Genomic DNA, 17,387 nt, shown 5'->3' on the forward strand with positions numbered 1-17,387 from the left:
CACACCCATGCCACCCTCGGTGTCATCACAGCACCCTCTGGTTGACCAGTGAGTGTACATTATTGTGGCAAAGCAAAGCACACCTGCTAAGTGCCTTAAGTTTTGCATAATTAAATTACAACAACACCTGCCCTGCCCCAACTGACATTAATGAAGGCTGGCACCTGCTTGTCTGCTCCCTTTCCTTTCCTTTTCCTGTTTGTTGCAATGTAATTTTTTTTTAACAGGAACCTAACCGAATTCTGGATGGCCCCTTCAGGAAGCACTACAGGGAATGGTTACAAATGATGAGGTTGAACTTTTGCACCTGCTCATAGCTTTTCCTTTTGCAAAACTCGTTTTTCGGTAATTTCGCACTATTCGCGAGGCGCGGCGTCGTGCGAAATCGATCGTGTAAGCCGCGAACTCGTGCGAGTTACCCCAAGGTTTCTGGGCGCCGCCATTTTGTTTGCGTGACGTTTTTCCGTTTCCGCCCGCTATGTGTAGTCTCGCGCGATGAGCGCCTTGCGAATACAAGTTCGCACGAGTTCGCGAGAGAAATCGCGTGAGAACCTACTTACGCTCACGTGATCGGCCGCCATCTTGTTTTTCATTCATTCCTATGTGTCTGGGCATGGTGTTTCTATCCTCTGTATATCTCTGCCATCCTTTGCTTATTTTATTTTGTTTTTGATCTATTAAACTTTTTTTCTATCCCTCTTGTTTTTTAGGTCTATATTTTTGTGTTTTAGGCTACTTTTGTTTACTTTTCAAGTACTTTTTAAACTTTTATTTCCTTCTTCTCTACTCCTATTCTTTTTCATTTTATCTCCTTACCTGCCCAGAACATGGTGAAGACAGCTGTCAAGCTGCCCAAGCCGGGCACCGCAGCCCGTGCCCGGCTCCCGTGTGGCCGCTTGAGGGCGGAAATGGTGGTGCCCAGGGAGATCTTCAGCCCTGAGGAGGTGGGCTCACTCGTTTATTTTGTGCAGCGCCGTCTCCCGAGGACCATCGCAGCAGGCGGCAGGATTGCTGCCGGTTATACCAACAGCCAGGAGCGTCGGAAGCGGTGGGGGCAGGTGTGCCGGGCCCTTTTTAAGATCACGGGGGTCCAGCGCACCTATAATCAGGTGACCCACCGCTGGACCGATATTCTGGAGCGGGAGCACGACCTGCTCGATCTGCTGGGAGTGGAGGTCCCCGGGCTTGGTGAGTAGTAGTAGCAATTTTTTCATCACTCACTACTCTGTTTTTTCTCCTGCTCTGTGTGTTAATATTGCAAATGTTTGCTTTAACTTTTTTACAAAGAACAATAATGCTGCTGATTACATTGATAGGAGAGCTAAATTAATATTTCAAAATCTTCTGTGCATTTCAGGTGCACTGCTCTCTTTCTCTGTGGCGGTGCCACTGCTTATTTGTTTTCTATTTTGTGTTCATTTAATTGGGCTGAGTAATGTATGAGTGTACTTTACAGAACTGCGTAATGCTAGACACAAAGGGGCAGATTTACAAGCCCCTTGCGCCACGTTTACGCTGCCTTACCTGACGCACAGCGACGTAAACGTGGCGCATCCCAGCGAGTCATGTACAACGTGATGCTTCTAAGGAGATGCGCCACGTTAAGACCTGGGCCTGCGCCACAATGGGTGCGTTGCCACGCAGGGGGAGGGGGGGGGGGGGGGGTGGCGGTCAGGCAGATGTGCGCCTCGCAAAAGTGCCTGCGTGAAATCTACAAGATTTAACGCAGGCACTTCCGCGACGCTGCTACGTCAATTCTTTATGCCTGCTTGCTTGAAGCAGGCGTAAGGACTGATGCGGTATGTTGAGTATTGGGCATCCCTGAGCATTGCTATAGTTGCATCGCGCCTGCGACGCGACTCTAGAGATGCGCCCCTCTTTCGTCACGAGATGCATCACGCATCTGCCTACCCTTGCGCCAGGGTTTGCCGCATTGTAATTGCGGCGCATCTGCCGTGACGCAAGGTTAGTTTTGAGTTACGCATTTTGTTCTGGTGCACCTCTGGAGGTGTGCAGCCCAGAACTCGTAAGTATGCCCCTAAGTGCATTACCTGTGCATCCCTGCAAAGTGTGAGGCACGCCAGCACCACCCATGGTGCGCCGTATTTTCAATGCGGCACGCCATGGTGCCAAAACGTCACCGAAGCGTTACGCATCGGTGCCGTAAAGGCGGCTCATTGATGGAGTTGCGTTGCAACGATGGCGCAGCTCCAGCAATGCTGCGTCAAGCCGTAAGCCTGCTTCATGCAGGCGCAGGGTTTCAGTGACGCATCATTGTCCTAAATGACTGAGTAGAGGCTCAGGTGCAGTCCTTCCTTTGTAGCCCTCTTTTTGGCTAAAATAGTTGGTTCTTGTTCTTTCTAAATGTTTGATTTGGTTGACAAGGACATCGACAAGCAGCAATCATCATTTTTTTCTGTTCTTTCTTTCATGTTGTACGTCAGGTCCGCCCAGGGGCAAGCGGACAGAAACAGCGGATGCAGTGGCTCCAAAGGAGGAGGATGATGCAGGCCAGGGCGGCGAGTGCTCCTTTGCTGGCCCCAGTAAGTTTTCATTTAAATATAGAGGACCTATTGTTGTCCAAGCGTTCCTAATTTAAATTTTCGAAACAGTGTTTAGATAGGAGCTAAATCAATAATACTACTGTTGCAGGGACAATTCTCCACAAACCTTACTATGGACACCAAAGACCAGAGTAATAATATTTCAGAGTGGCGTGTTTGGCACACTGTATACTATAGTATAAACTCGGTAGTGTCAGCGGCACGGACTCCTCCTTGCAAAAATTACAAAACCTTTCTCTCGGTCACTCTAGCTTGGAGGACCAAAAACCACAGAGTCTATTCAAGTTTAAAAGCTTTATTAAAAAAAGTAAAAGTAAACACATATATTAAAATAAAGTTAGCTGGAAAAGGAAAAGTGCTTGGTGCTGAGTTGATGAGTAATGGAACACATGTCTTGTGGTCGAGCCGAGCTTTCACCTGGTTTAGTTGGTTGCTCTTGTCCGTAGAAGTCCAGCGTCTGTCTGTTCAGAGAAAAAAGATGTGTGTTAAAATTAAGCAAGCATTCATCAATTGTGACAAAAAAGTGCAGCAAGACAACAGCCTTCCCTGGAAGGAGGGACATTTTTACTTTAGACTAGAGTAGACAGTCAATTATTTTTTCTGTTTTCAAACTTCTTCATTCCTAGACCAAATACTAGTGAGTGGTGTAATCTAACAGTCTTAAATATATTTTTTAGGTGGAACAGCTGGTGGCGGGGCCAGCTCGGACGTGATCGTCATCGACTCGGAGTCTGAGGGCGACTCTGGGGAGGATGCGGCGCAAGTGGACAATCAGACTGTGAGGAAGCAGGCAGCGGTGGTGTGGAGTACAGGTAAGCTGGATCATGGTACTATCTGACTCTTAGATAGCATATGATGTGTATCCAGTGCTGGACCAGTGACAAATTACAATATGGTAATTGCAGCAGGCTGGGACCGACAGACAGATAGAGGCAGAGAGAGAGGAAGACAGAAGGAGAGAGAGAGGGAGGGAGCCAGAGGGAGGGTGAGGGAGGGAGACAGAGAGAGAGACAGCGAGGTAGAGGGAGACAGAGGGAGACAGAGAGAGAGATAGAGACATATCGCCTGGGCCTGGTGCAGATGATACGGTTGCTGGTGTGGTTAACGGCTCAGAGGAAAAGACACTCACTTCTGTCAGATCTCTTTCATATGAAAGAGCACCAAACCAAGGATACAAGTGAGTTGTGGGAAGGGAAATGGTGATTCAAGCGCCCCCCCTTGCCCCTCCATGCGGACGCCCATGATACTGGCCTCAATAGTTTTGTACTGCGCTGGCTAGTTGCTAGTTGTACTGTGACACAACTTCCTGCTGAATCATTTTGTGTTAATCATATTTTTAAAGAGCATTCGTTACAGATTATGTTTTTTCTTTCTTCTTATAGTTGGTAATACCAAAACATCGAAACCGAGCAGGAGTATGCGGGCTGTACTTGCCCGGCAACGGAGGCTGGATGCCACTGTTGCGCAATATCGCCGGCTGGTGGAAATGGAGGGGGACGACACGCACTCCAGTGTAACAACATCTTCTGCATCCTCCTCCGTGACCCCACGTTCTGCCGGTAAGCGCAGTGCTCCAGCCAACCGGAGCCGTGCTGGAAGACGCCACCGCCGAGCAGCAAAGGCTGCACCTCCTCACAGTACTGTAAAGGCTCGCTTGCGCCTTGCACTCCGCAGAGTGTCCAACCTAGAGGCGGAGGTCCAGAGATGGAAGGAGTATCACAATCTGGTGGAGGGCCTCCGTTTAGATCAAGCCATCATCCAGGAGAAGTTTGATGCCCTGGAGGCCAAATTCAACAACCTGCATCCGTAGAGTGTCCCTTGCCCCTTTTTTAGAGACTTTTGGGGGGTGGGAATTGGGAGTTGGGGTTTTTGGGGACTTTTGATGGACTATTTGTTGGGGTTAGGGAGGGTCTTGCGGGAGTTTATTTTGTTAGGGATATAAAAATATACTTTTTCAAACTTTATCTGAGCATAGCTGTTTTTTACTACTTTTGAGCCTGGTGGGTGGTGGTTTTGCAGTAAGTTTGTTTTACGGAACACTGTCATCGTGTTGATTCACCTGTATTGGCCAAATGTTTTCCAAAGTTAAATGCCTGTCACAGAGTTTCCATAATCAAGAGTCCTAGGAGTTTACTAGTAGTACCACTGTCACTCTCTCGCCTCTCCTCCTAATACTCCATTATACTACCTCCCATCCAAACGCTTATCTTACCTGTAATTTGTGTTTGTTGAAGGGTTGTCTCCACCTGGAATTCACAGTGTCCTAAAGCGTTCCGCAGCTGGGCCCCAACTGGAGTTTCCCGGCGTGGATTTTCTGCAAAGCAAAAGCAACCTGTAGTTGGCCAAATGTTTTCCAAAGTTAAATGCCTGTCACAGAGTTTCCATAATCAAGAGTCCTAGGAGTTTACTAGTAGTACCACTGTCACTCTCTCGCCTCTCCTCCTAATACTCCATTATACTACCTCCTATCCAAACGCTTATCTTACCTGTAATTTGTGTTTGTTGAAGGGTTGTCTCCACCTGGAATTCACAGTGTCCTAAAGCGTTCCGCACCTGGGCCCCAACTGGAGTTTCCCGGCGTGGATTTTCTGCAAAGCAAAAGCAACCTGTAGTTGGCCAAATGTTTTCCAAAGTTAAATGCCTGTCACAGAGTTTCCATAATCAAGAGTCCTAGGAGTTTACTAGTAGTACCACTGTCACTCTCTCGCCTCTCCTCCTAATACTCCATTATACTACCTCCCATCCAAACGCTTATCTTACCTGTAATTTGTGTTTGTTGAAGGGTTGTCTCCACCTGGAATTCACAGTGTCCTAAAGCGTTCCGCACCTGGGCCCCAACTGGAGTTTCCCGGCGTGGATTTTCTGCAAAGCAAAAGCAACCTGTAGTTGGCCAAATGTTTTCCAAAGTTAAATGCCTGTCACAGAGTTTCCATAATCAAGAGTCCTAGGAGTTTACTAGTAGTACCACTGTCACTCTCTCGCCTCTCCTCCTAATACTCCATTATACTACCTCCTATCCAAACGCTTATCTTACCTGTAATTTGTGTTTGTTGAAGGGTTGTCTCCACCTGGAATTCACAGTGTCCTAAAGCGTTCCGCACCTGGGCCCCAACTGGAGTTTCCCGGCGTGGATTTTCTGCAAAGCAAAAGCAACCTGTAGTTGGCCAAATGTTTTCCAAAGTTAAATGCCTGTCACAGAGTTCCCATAATCAAGAGTCCTAGGAGTTTACTAGTAGTACCACTGTCACTCTCTCGCCTCTCCTCCTAATACTCCATTATACTACCTCCCATCCAAACGCTTATCTTACCTGTAATTTGTGTTTGTTGAAGGGTTGTCTCCACCTGGAATTCACAGTGTCCTAAAGCGTTCTGCAGCAACTCGTCAACGTAAGTTTCTTCATTGTGCGGAATCCAGGCATCAGCATTACGGGAAATGGATAGAATGAGTCTGGAGGAGGAGGATAGACGACCAGGACTGAGTTCTTGGCAACTAACTTGTGAACCTGATGAATGCTGCGGCAAGACAGTTCTGCTGATGGGCTTGTTCTTTGATTGGGTGATTACGGTTTTGTTGTGAATGGGATCAAGCACTTGGTAAACAAAGAAAGACAGACACACAGGAATAAAAGTGAATAAGGAGTCGAACTAAAAATAAAGTTAATGAATCATTGACTCATTTTCAGAACTCGGTGTCAGGGAAAATGAACTCGTCCTCATACTCTGCAAATTCAGTCGGTAGTACTTGTGGTAACTGAGGAGAACTTTCCTCAGGTAGGTCGGTGTCCTCTTCTTCCTGCGTGCATTCTCGTACTTTGTAATCTGGTGGTATGAAGTGCTGGTTCATCTTTATCATGGTGAGCCGCTCCACATTTGCGGGCAAGAGGCGGGACCTTTTGGAAGTCACAATGCCACCAGCAGAACTAAAAACACGTTCTGAAGACACGCTTGCGAGTGGGCAAGACAAGTAATTGATAGCCAGGTTGGTGAGCTCTCGCCATATGTTTCTTTTCCCATGCCAATACGCCAATGGGTCCTCAGTAATATTGACCGCTGTTGAGTCATCCAGGTAGGCCTGCACCATTGAAACAATGTTCTCCCGCATTCCTGTACTTTGCACTTCTGTGTCCTTTCTGGGACAAGCAAACCCTAGCTGACTTAGCCAATCCTCTTCAGACATATCGCCTGTGCCTGGTGCAGATGATACGGTTGCTGGTGTGGTTAACGGCTCAGAGGAAAAGACACTCACTTCTGCCACAGGCACAGAAGTGCTTTTATCCGACGCCTGTTGGCCTGCTGATTCACTAGTACTGTCTTCTCCTACAGTTTCCTTCCTCTCTCTTTCAAAACGAATGGCTGACCGAGCTAGCCAACCTTTGTACTCTGTAACATCTGAAGTTTCAAAAGGAATTAATACTTTTCCTAACAATGGCTTTCTGTAACGTGGATCCAGAATAGTAGCACAAATGTAGTGCTGTTGTTTCTTGATATTTACAAGCCGTTTATTGCTAACTAGGCATTGTAATAATCTCTGCGCCAACTCATATGCTTCATTCTTTCCCGCATCCTTTAATTCTGAAGACACCACCTTGACTTGGTGCTCGAGCTTCAGCAACAATGGGATAGCTTTGCTCAAAGAACAGTCCTCCCTGCTGACTTCACGCGTGAAGACCTCAAAAGGACGAAGCATGTCTGTCAGGCTTTTAACTAGCTGCCATTGCTCCACCGCTAGCATCATTTCTGTCGTATCACCACCCAGGTTGTAGAAATACTCATTGACTACTGGAAACAGCTCATGCAGACGCTCAAGCATGTAGAAGGTTGAGTTCCAACGTGTTGCCACCTCCTGGATAAGTGCTTTCACTGGCATTCTACGTACATTTTGCTGGCGCCTCAGCTCCTTCCGGGCCTTAAAAGAATGGTTGAAATGTGTGCATATTCTTCTGCAGATGGTCAGTATTTTGTCGACTGCAGGTTCTTTTTTCAAGAACTTTTGCACGACAAGGTTCATACAGTGCGCCAAACACGGCACTCTGAAATAGTCACCGTCTGCCATGGCCTTAACTACATTGCTGCCATTATCAGTAGAAACATAACCAACCTTGCAATTTCTTTTGGGCAGCCATTGCAAGACCTTTTTGTTAAAGTCATGCAAAATGTTGTCTGCAGTATGAGTTTTCTCCATGCCAAACATGGCTAATGTTGCATGTTTACGAGCACCCTTAAAAATGTCGACCAAGTCACCACCTGCATTTATCCGTTTAGCAACCCCTGAAAAAGAGACCCAGTGTGCAGTGATGCACATGTAATCAAGGGCTTGGCAACTGGTCCACATGTCTGTTGTCAGGTGTATAGTGTGAACAGCACTCTTCTGCAAAGCTGCCCCAACCAACTCAAGCACCTCTTTATGTAGTGCTGGAACAGCAACCCTGGCAAAATAGAACCGGCTAGGAACCTTCCATTTAGGGGCCAGTGTTGCCACGAGTTCAAGAAAACCCACACCTTCGACAAACGAAAAAGGGAGAAGGTCCACCGCTAGCATTTTAGCCAGCTTAGTGTTATACAGGCGCACAATTGGGTGGTTGCGTTGAAATGGCGCATCTGAGGAGAACATGTCTGTAATGCTGCGCTGGACAAGTTTAATGGATGATGCTGATGCCTTCTTCGACCCACTTCTGCTCAGTGTTGACATTTTCCGCATTGGTGTGTCTCCCAGACTCTCAGTGTGCCTCCTATGTGTTCCGGAGGGTGTGGTGCTGCCAGGGGTACTGGGTGCGCCCGAATAAATGTCTGACGCTTCTTCTACCTCCCCGTCATCTTCAGATGAAACACCTAGTACGGGTTTATTTTGGCCACTTGCCCTTTGGGATTCCTTTGCCTTGATGTTTGCTAGGTGCGCAGACCATTCTACAGAGTGCCATCTTTCAAGATGACCTAGCTGGCCTCCGGTACCATAGTTGGTACCAATCTTACCGCGGCTAACTGTAGTCATACAAATGGAACAAACGGCTAGGTTATCATGCTTTGCATGGACACTAAAATAGTTCCAAACTGGGGACTGGAAACTTCTGGTTTTGCCGCATGAGGTGATGATACTGCCAATGCCAGATGAAGCAGTGGTGGATGAGCCTTGCAGACCTCTACTGGGTTGTGCAATTATTGCAGCAACCCTACTTGAGGGAGTCGAGCTAGATGGAGTTCCCCTCTGGGGAGAAAATATGGGAGCTGTAGGTTTTGGTGAACTTGTACTACATGACTGCGTTGGTGGTGCTACCAGTGCCACATCGCCAGGGTCACGCTCAGCATGACGTCGGGATAGGGTATAAATGTCTGTCTGCTGCATGGCCGGTGTGGCTGGAATGACGTGTGTGATGACTAGGTCATTACTGTCATCCTGTTCATCAACATCAGAATGCACCACTTCATCAAGTCCGACGTTCGGATCCATAAGTATGAGCTTTCCGGGGCCCTTCCTTTTAACATTTGATACCTTTCTCAGCTCATGGTGTGCCTCCCTCTCAGACGTCGGAGATAGTTGCCGATCTGGATCCAGATCATCTGATGGAGCGGGGCTTGAAGAGGAACTTCTACACACCCTCCTTGATCTTTTCCTTGCTGGGGAGCTGGGAGAAAATGAATCATCAGGAGGAGTGGCTTCGTCTTCCTGACTTGATACCCCGGGTCCAAAGTCAATTTCCTCCTGTGCCCCGACTTCGGGAAGAACAACCATTGTGGCCACTTGCACCGCTCCATGCGCCGCTACATGGCCCTCTTCACTGACCTCTACTTGCAACTCTTCATGGACCTCGCCTTCTCGGCCTTCTCCTTCTCGGCCTTCTCCTTCTCGGCCTTCTCCTTCTCGGCCTTCTCCTTCTCGGCCTTCTCCTTCTCGGCCTTCTCCTTCTCGGCCTTCTCCTTCTCGGCCTTCCCCTTCTCGGCCTTCCCCTTCTCGGCCAGCTCCTTCTCGACCAGCTCCTTCTCGGACAGCTCCTTGCGCATGTACTTGTGCTTGTACTGTTAGCTCCTGCAGTTGTTGTTGCGGCTTTGGTTGTTGAATAGTACTTGAGCCAACATCACTGGTCGTTGGTGATTGAACCAATAAACAGGCTACCTGTGCAGCACTCATGGTGGACTTTGGTTCTTTTTTCCACATAAATTTAGTGGTCGAGGCACCAGACTCTTTGGTAAGTGGTGCCACTTGCTTCTTCTTCTCCTTAGTAGAGACATCTTTCTTGCAAGAGGAGCTACGGGCACCTCTTTTCGGACCCATCTTCTGATTCTTCTTCAGATGTCGGAACAGCAGGCCGCAGCAGGACTTCTTCCTGGCACTGATGCTCAACGATGATGCAGAGTTCTTGACTTTGTGCACCTAAAAGCAAACGAAGACAGAGGAACATCAGTTAAATATATGTTGCATATGTGGCGCTTCATTTAATAGTTTGCAAGTAGGCATTTATGAATACACACGTGCACACCACAATATGGAAATATCAAAAATAAGAATTGCTACATTTTTGGGAAACAGGAATTCAACATTGATCCAAGAGAGCCCACAGAGAGGCATGTAGTTAGTTTCATGTACCACTGACTCAACCTGGGCACAAGGGGTGAAAGCAAGGAAAAATGGGTGCAGGCCTATGGCACAAAGCTCACTGCCTGCCTTCATAATGGCCGCTTGACCCCCATCCACATGGCCAGGAGGACCATGCTTCAAAATGGCCCCACCCAACATAGCCAGCCCCCAACCCCTACTCCAAAAAGTCAAAAAAGACAACACAAATCACCACATTCCAATGCCATCCATCAAGTTTCAGAAGGTTTATGCTGCCTGCTGGTGGTTTTCTGGTGCAGAATTGCACTTTTTGCAATTTAGCGAGTGCGAGATTGTTGCTTCACAACGCGAACGCGGCAAAACACCCGCAAAATCACCAAAACAACCGCAAAAGTCGGAAAACACACACAAAAATCACCACAAAGAAAATCAACTTATCAACTTACTGGTGAAATCAAATTTAGAATACACGTGCACACCACAATATGGAAATATCAAAAATAAGAATTGCTACATTTTTGGGAAACAGGAATTCAACATTGATCCAAGAGAGCCCACAGAGAGGCATGTAGTTAGTTTCATGTACCACTGACTCAACCTGGGCACAAGGGGTGAAAGCAAGGAAAAATGGGTGCAGGCCTATGGCACAAAGCTCACTGCCTGCCTTCAAAATGGCCGCTTGACCCCCATCCACATGGCCAGGAGGACCATGCTTCAAAATGGCCCCACCCAACATAGCCAGCCCCCAACCCCTACTCCAAAAAGTCAAAAAAGACAACACAAATCACCACATTCCAATGCCATCCATCAAGTTTCAGAAGGTTTATGCTGCCTGCTGGTGGTTTTCTGGTGCAGAATTGCACTTTTTGCAATTTAGCGAGTGCGAGATTGTTGCTTCACGACGCGAACGCGGCAAAACACCCGCAAAATCACCAAAACAACCGCAAAAGTCGGAAAACACACACAAAAATCACCACAAAGAAAATCAACTTATCAACTTACTGGTGAAATCAAATTTAGAATACACGTGCACACCACAATATGGAAATATCAAAAATAAGAATTGCTACATTTTTGGGAAACAGGAATTCAACATTGATCCAAGAGAGCCCACAGAGAGGCATGTAGTTAGTTTCATGTACCACTGACTCAACCTGGGCACAAGGGGTGAAAGCAAGGAAAAATGGGTGCAGGCCTATGGCACAAAGCTCACTGCCTGCCTTCAAAATGGCCGCTTGACCCCCATCCACATGGCCAGGAGGACCATGCTTCAAAATGGCCCCACCCAACATAGCCAGCCCCCAACCCCTACTCCAAAAAGTCAAAAAAGACAACACAAATCACCACATTCCAATGCCATCCATCAAGTTTCAGAAGGTTTATGCTGCCTGCTGGTGGTTTTCTGGTGCAGAATTGCACTTTTTGCAATTTAGCGAGTGCGAGATTGTTGCTTCACGACGCGAACGCGGCAAAACACCCGCAAAATCACCAAAACAACCGCAAAAGTCGGAAAACACACACAAAAATCACCACAAAGAAAATCAACTTATCAACTTACTGGTGAAATCAAATTTAGAATACACGTGCACACCACAATATGGAAATATCAAAAATAAGAATTGCTACATTTTTGGGAAACAGGAATTCAACATTGATCCAAGAGAGCCCACAGAGAGGCATGTAGTTAGTTTCATGTACCACTGACTCAACCTGGGCACAAGGGGTGAAAGCAAGGAAAAATGGGTGCAGGCCTATGGCACAAAGCTCACTGCCTGCCTTCAAAATGGCCGCTTGACCCCCATCCACATGGCCAGGAGGACCATGCTTCAAAATGGCCCCACCCAACATAGCCAGCCCCCAACCCCTACTCCAAAAAGTCAAAAAAGACAACACAAATCACCACATTCCAATGCCATCCATCAAGTTTCAGAAGGTTTATGCTGCCTGCTGGTGGTTTTCTGGTGCAGAATTGCACTTTTTGCAATTTAGCGAGTGCGAGATTGTTGCTTCACGACGCGAACGCGGCAAAACACCCGCAAAATCACCAAAACAACCGCAAAAGTCGGAAAACACACACAAAAATCACCACAAAGAAAATCAACTTATCAACTTACTGGTGAAATCAAATTTAGAATACACGTGCACACCACAATATGGAAATATCAAAAATAAGAATTGCTACATTTTTGGGAAACAGGAATTCAACATTGATCCAAGAGAGCCCACAGAGAGGCATGTAGTTAGTTTCATGTACCACTGACTCAACCTGGGCACAAGGGGTGAAAGCAAGGAAAAATGGGTGCAGGCCTATGGCACAAAGCTCACTGCCTGCCTTCAAAATGGCCGCTTGACCCCCATCCACATGGCCAGGAGGACCATGCTTCAAAATGGCCCCACCCAACATAGCCAGCCCCCAACCCCTACTCCAAAAAGTCAAAAAAGACAACACAAATCACCACATTCCAATGCCATCCATCAAGTTTCAGAAGGTTTATGCTGCCTGCTGGTGGTTTTCTGGTGCAGAATTGCACTTTTTGCAATTTAGCGAGTGCGAGATTGTTGCTTCACGACGCGAACGCGGCAAAATACCCGCTAAATCACCAAAACCACCCCAAAAGTCGGAAAACACACACAAAAATCACCACAAAGAAAATCAACTTATCAACTTATTTGTGAAATCAAATTTCGAATCCAAAAGTTATTACAAATGGCCCACCACCAACATAGCCAGCCCCCAACACCACCCCAAAAGTCGATTAACACACACAAAAATCACCACAAACAACATCAACTTATCAACTTACTTGTGAAATCAAATTTTGAATCCAAAAGGCCTCAAATCCAAATATCCAGCAGCATCCACAAAAAGTAATCCTTCCCAGTCAAGATCGAATCCAAAATGGCCAGGAAAGGAAACAGGAACAGGAAGTTGGAGACTGGGGCACTTCCTTCACCCCTCCCCAATGGGAGGAACTTGCTGGACAGGAACAGGAAGTTGGAGACTGGGCCACTTCCTTCCTTCACTCCTCCGCCATTTTTGTAATTTCGCGAGTGCGAGATTGTTGCTGCCCGCGCCGCGGGCCGCGAGCAGTGCGAACACAAGCAAAAAAATCCGCAGCGCGCGGATTTGCGGATTTTGCGGGAAATCCGCGAATCTCGCGGATTGCGGATTTACCGAAAATCCGCAAAATCCGCGAGCGGAACGGATTTTGCGCCCATGCCTACACACAATGCTATTTTCTTACTTCTCTCCACCACCCCAGATCAAGCCACAATATTTTTCAATTGGGTGTGCTGCTGTACTGGTTCGATTGTGGGAAAGCTCAGCGTCAGCGTGAAGCTGGGGGGGGGGGGGAAAGTATTAAATGAATGATTTTACGTGGATTAATGGGCAAGGTTGGAGAAAGCTAGTTCGTGTGGGTATATAGTTATAGAAATACCTGGTGAGAAAATCCCTTTATTTTTCCCACAGACTTGTATTTATTATTCAGACATTTATTCCCCAGTACTGATGATAATCCTTATATTTTGTGTTTAGGATCGAAACGCCGTCGACATGTGAAATAGTTACACACTAGTTTTCCAAAGTGTTACAAATCGTGTGTTCTCTATACAATGACATCTTTGCCTATCTCTACTTAGATACGTGCGTCCTTTTCTCTTTCTTTGCCTGAAAATAATTTTTCCCTCTGTTTGTTATTTCTGTTTTTCCTTTGTATATTGGATACAGGACTGTATCCCACTGTATATTTGTGCTCAGAAAATCCTTTCTATTCTTGATATTGATTAGATTTCGGGTCCGGCTTGACACTTTTTTGCTTATAGTACACAGTGTTGGCTATAATTCATTGAATTGTTTAACTTGATACGTTGAGGACCAATGTTGTCATACAAAAATTGGAAGAGGCGTGGCCTTCTCCTTGGAAAATGGCCGCACAGTGTGTGAGTTCAAAAGATGAGCTCCAAAGGGGAAACTGCATTTGACATGCAAATGGTAGTCACACATGAGAGGGCTTCTTTTTTGCAGAAAGTCAGGCACTTTGGAGAGAGAGGTTGAATACATTGACAAACTGTTTTTTTCATGGGCGTATAGTCCCCAAGAAGCCACACCTCTGGCATGGGCTAGGGAACGAGAACATACCAAGAGAAAGGTTCTGCTATGTTTAGAATGGGCAGACTAGTGTACCCTTGAATAGCTAGATGCCACACTTCACAGGAAGTTGTCATCAGGCAGGAGTAACTTGATAGCCCAATTGGCTAGCCCACCTCTGTGGCACTTAGTGGGCATAAAAGTGTGGAACTCCTGCCACCCAGACCTCAGATCACTTCTGTATGGGAGAGAGAACCGAAGATGGACTGCCCTGCTGTTCCCTGGACCTGGCAAAAAGAGGCTGCAGCAAAGACAGGACTGCACCTGCTATTTGTTGGACAAACAAAGGGAGGACTGTGAGTGTGGCGCCATACGTTAGGAAAAGACATCACCCAGCTAGGAAGTTATCACCATTTAAATGGATGAGCTGGTTTTGCTATAACTAGAGACCAGTAGACCAGTGGCAACTGTTTTTGTCCTAACTTCATACAGATTTCAAAGAACATTGACCCCTTTGGCCAAAGTTGCCCCCCCATTGTTTGTAGACTGATGGGTGGAGCCAGAAAGACTCCTGTGACCGGGTCAGCATCCTCAGCGCCCCTGAGCAGCTTCAGCATGCTGTATCCCTTGCATCAGGACCACACCATTAAACTCTACGGAAGTTCGTTCATTGAGCCTGTAACTGGACTGGAGGTTGGTTTGACTGTAAGGTAACTGTTTACTCAGTCTGATTGGTCTTAGAGACTGACTCCCTGATGAGTTGCTTGCCAAAAGAGTGCCATTATAGCCATTTCCAAGTTATATGTTGCGGGTAACACTAAACCACAAGTCGCTGTAGATTACAATGATTCATTGCACTGAGTGAAAGTCTGTGATTTCTTATTCCTTTAAAATTCATATTTCCGAAGTTCTGCGGACTGATGTAAATGACATTTCCATTTAAAGTAAAATGCAACCTATTTGTATAAATTGGTGTAGGATTTTGATTGTGTTGTGCTATCTTCTCCTTCAACTGTTTTGGTGCTTCTTAATGCTTTACACTTGTTCCTATGATAATGCCTGACTGCTCAGAGTCACAGCTACCCAAAGGTTGAGCTAAGATAGTTTAAACATACCTGACTGGACCAAATACGTATTTGTACCTTTATTAAACAGTGAGGTCACACAACCATACCATATAATAAACCACTCTCCTCACTAAGGGGGTCATTAGGATGACGGGCGGAGGCCGCCCGCCATCCTATCGGAATTCGGGACCGCCCGCCATAAGGGCGGGGGTCCCGTGGGGGGTATTAGGATGTGCCCGGCACAGTGGCGGGCGCATCCTGCATTTTTAACATTGTGGCGGGCGGTGCTCTGTGCACCACCCGCCACAATTCTAAAAATGAATGTATGCATTTGCATAAACAAAGCGGCAGGCACCGCGTGGTGCCTGCTGCTTCGTGTATGCAAATGCTGGGGGGTACCTGTGGTACCCCCCATGTGCACCCCCTCACCTCTCCTTCCCTCTGGGGGCCCGCAGGGGCCCCCCAGAGTGAAGACCACATGCCTTTCCGTGGCGGCGATGGTATCTGAAACAGCCCATTGTAATATGGCTGGCGGTGTCTAACAGACACGCCACCATATTAAACCTTTTCCGCCCCGGCCGCAAGGCGACCGGGGCGGAAAAGCGGCGGACGGTCTTTCCATCTGCCCCGTTCCCCCCGCCATACTAATATGGTGGGGGGAATTTAGATGCGTATGGCGGGCGGATTGCCCCCGCCAGGCTGGCAGTGGATACCGCCAGGCTGGCTGGGGCAATCCGCCCGCCTTCCTAATAGGCCCCAAAGTGTCAATTATGGAGAACAAACATTTATCTAATAATGCCAACAAGTCTTCTAATCATGATCAAATGGACATGTCATTTTCAGTGAGACTGTTAGATTCCATATCCTCTGACTAAGCAGTACTCCACCTCCATACACCTTGCTCTCAAACTGTTGATTTATTTGGAGTGTCGGAAGACGAAAGAGTCATGAGCACTGCCGTGGTATTTGCCCACAACTTTGTGAAACAGTGTTCGTTGTCACTTATGGCCTACACATGATGAACTATGTATGCTTTCTATTTGGATCTATGTGGTGGTGTCGTCTGGTGGGATCAAATTCACATGTATGCAGGGCTTGGGAAGGTGGGCTAATTGATAAAAGCCTTGCTTTACCTGTGTCTGCCCTGCACCAACTTTGGTGAAACTGAGGTGCTTGGTTGCGGTTCTTCAAATACTCTGGTAGACAGATGCTAGGAATGCTTAGAGTGTGCTCTGCAACACATACCATTTTTAAACATAGCATGTCTGTTTGTAAAGCCTATGTTCACCCCAAAAGGGGTATCTCGGCACTGAATAACAGATATTTATTATTAAGCAAGGGTCCTCAGTTTATCAACCTCAGAAAGGACGAGAGGCTGAGTGGACCCACAGAGATTTGAACCTGTGACCATGAGGTCAAACACAGGGAACTACAATGGATGCATTGGTCCATTATACCACCAGACCTTTCATTTTTGCATATATGCTCTTGAATAAACCAGGGCCAAGAGCTTCACACGTGCTTGAATGGCATGTGACATGCCTGTGGTGGGCTCCAATGAAGGCCCAATTTAGAAAAGCAGGACCATAACCATGTCATTGTAAAACCTGTAGTCTGTGCTCATGTCGTCATTGTGTTGCTCAAAGAGTGTGACACTCACCTGGAAAATGTTCTTCTGCCTCTTTCCCTTTCTTTTAGCAAGTGCAAGTAAGAGCTACCTGTGTCCCAGAAAAACCACCACAGGCTGGTTTACCAGTGGAGGAAGTGTTGTTTTATGATTTTTTAAGGTGTTAGTGACATTTCCCACACTTTAACACCTGCTTTGACGAGCTATTTTGTTTCTCAAGAAACTGGTCTTTTGCGCTTCTCTGCATGCTTGTGAGCCACATTAATATGTTGTTTTTAAAGGTGTTTCCCTGCTATTTGCATTGGCTCCTCCTCAAAACGTCCGTATTAAATACACTTTTACATTTTCAACCCAGACCCTTACAAAACATTGTGGGGCATATTTACAAGGAGATTGCTCCACCGGAATGTCTCTTTTACTGACGTTATGGTGGTGCAATGCACTGCTCCATATTTACAAAGCAGCGTTAAGCTACTTTATGTGGCTTAAC

At 46.8% G+C, this 17,387-nt stretch overlaps 1 protein-coding gene across 1 annotated transcript; it reads right to left on the reverse strand.

Moving 5' to 3' along the window:
* Positions 1-2,843: 2,843 nt before the first annotated feature.
* LOC147701011 (zinc finger BED domain-containing protein 6-like) lies at positions 2,844-8,447 on the reverse strand. Its single transcript, XM_086928562.1, has 5 exons — positions 5,599-8,447; positions 5,325-5,426; positions 5,051-5,152; positions 4,777-4,878; positions 2,844-3,025 (listed from the first exon to the last, which is right to left on the reverse strand). Exon 1 carries the CDS (start codon positions 8,260-8,262, stop codon positions 6,244-6,246), a length of 2,019 nt encoding a protein of 672 aa, XP_086784688.1. The 5' UTR covers positions 8,263-8,447; the 3' UTR covers positions 2,844-3,025; positions 4,777-4,878; positions 5,051-5,152; positions 5,325-5,426; positions 5,599-6,243.
* Positions 8,448-17,387: the final 8,940 nt, after the last annotated feature.

The sequence above is a fragment of the Lissotriton vulgaris genome, chromosome 7 (genome assembly GCF_964263255.1).
Source record: "Lissotriton vulgaris chromosome 7, aLisVul1.2, whole genome shotgun sequence".
In the NCBI taxonomy this organism is placed as follows: domain Eukaryota; kingdom Metazoa; phylum Chordata; class Amphibia; order Caudata; family Salamandridae; genus Lissotriton; species Lissotriton vulgaris.

Coding starts and splice junctions, on each gene's coding strand:
- LOC147701011 (XM_086928562.1), bottom strand. CDS start 8,262: ATGCGGAAAATGTCAACACTGAGCAGAAGTGGGTCGAAGAAGGCATCA.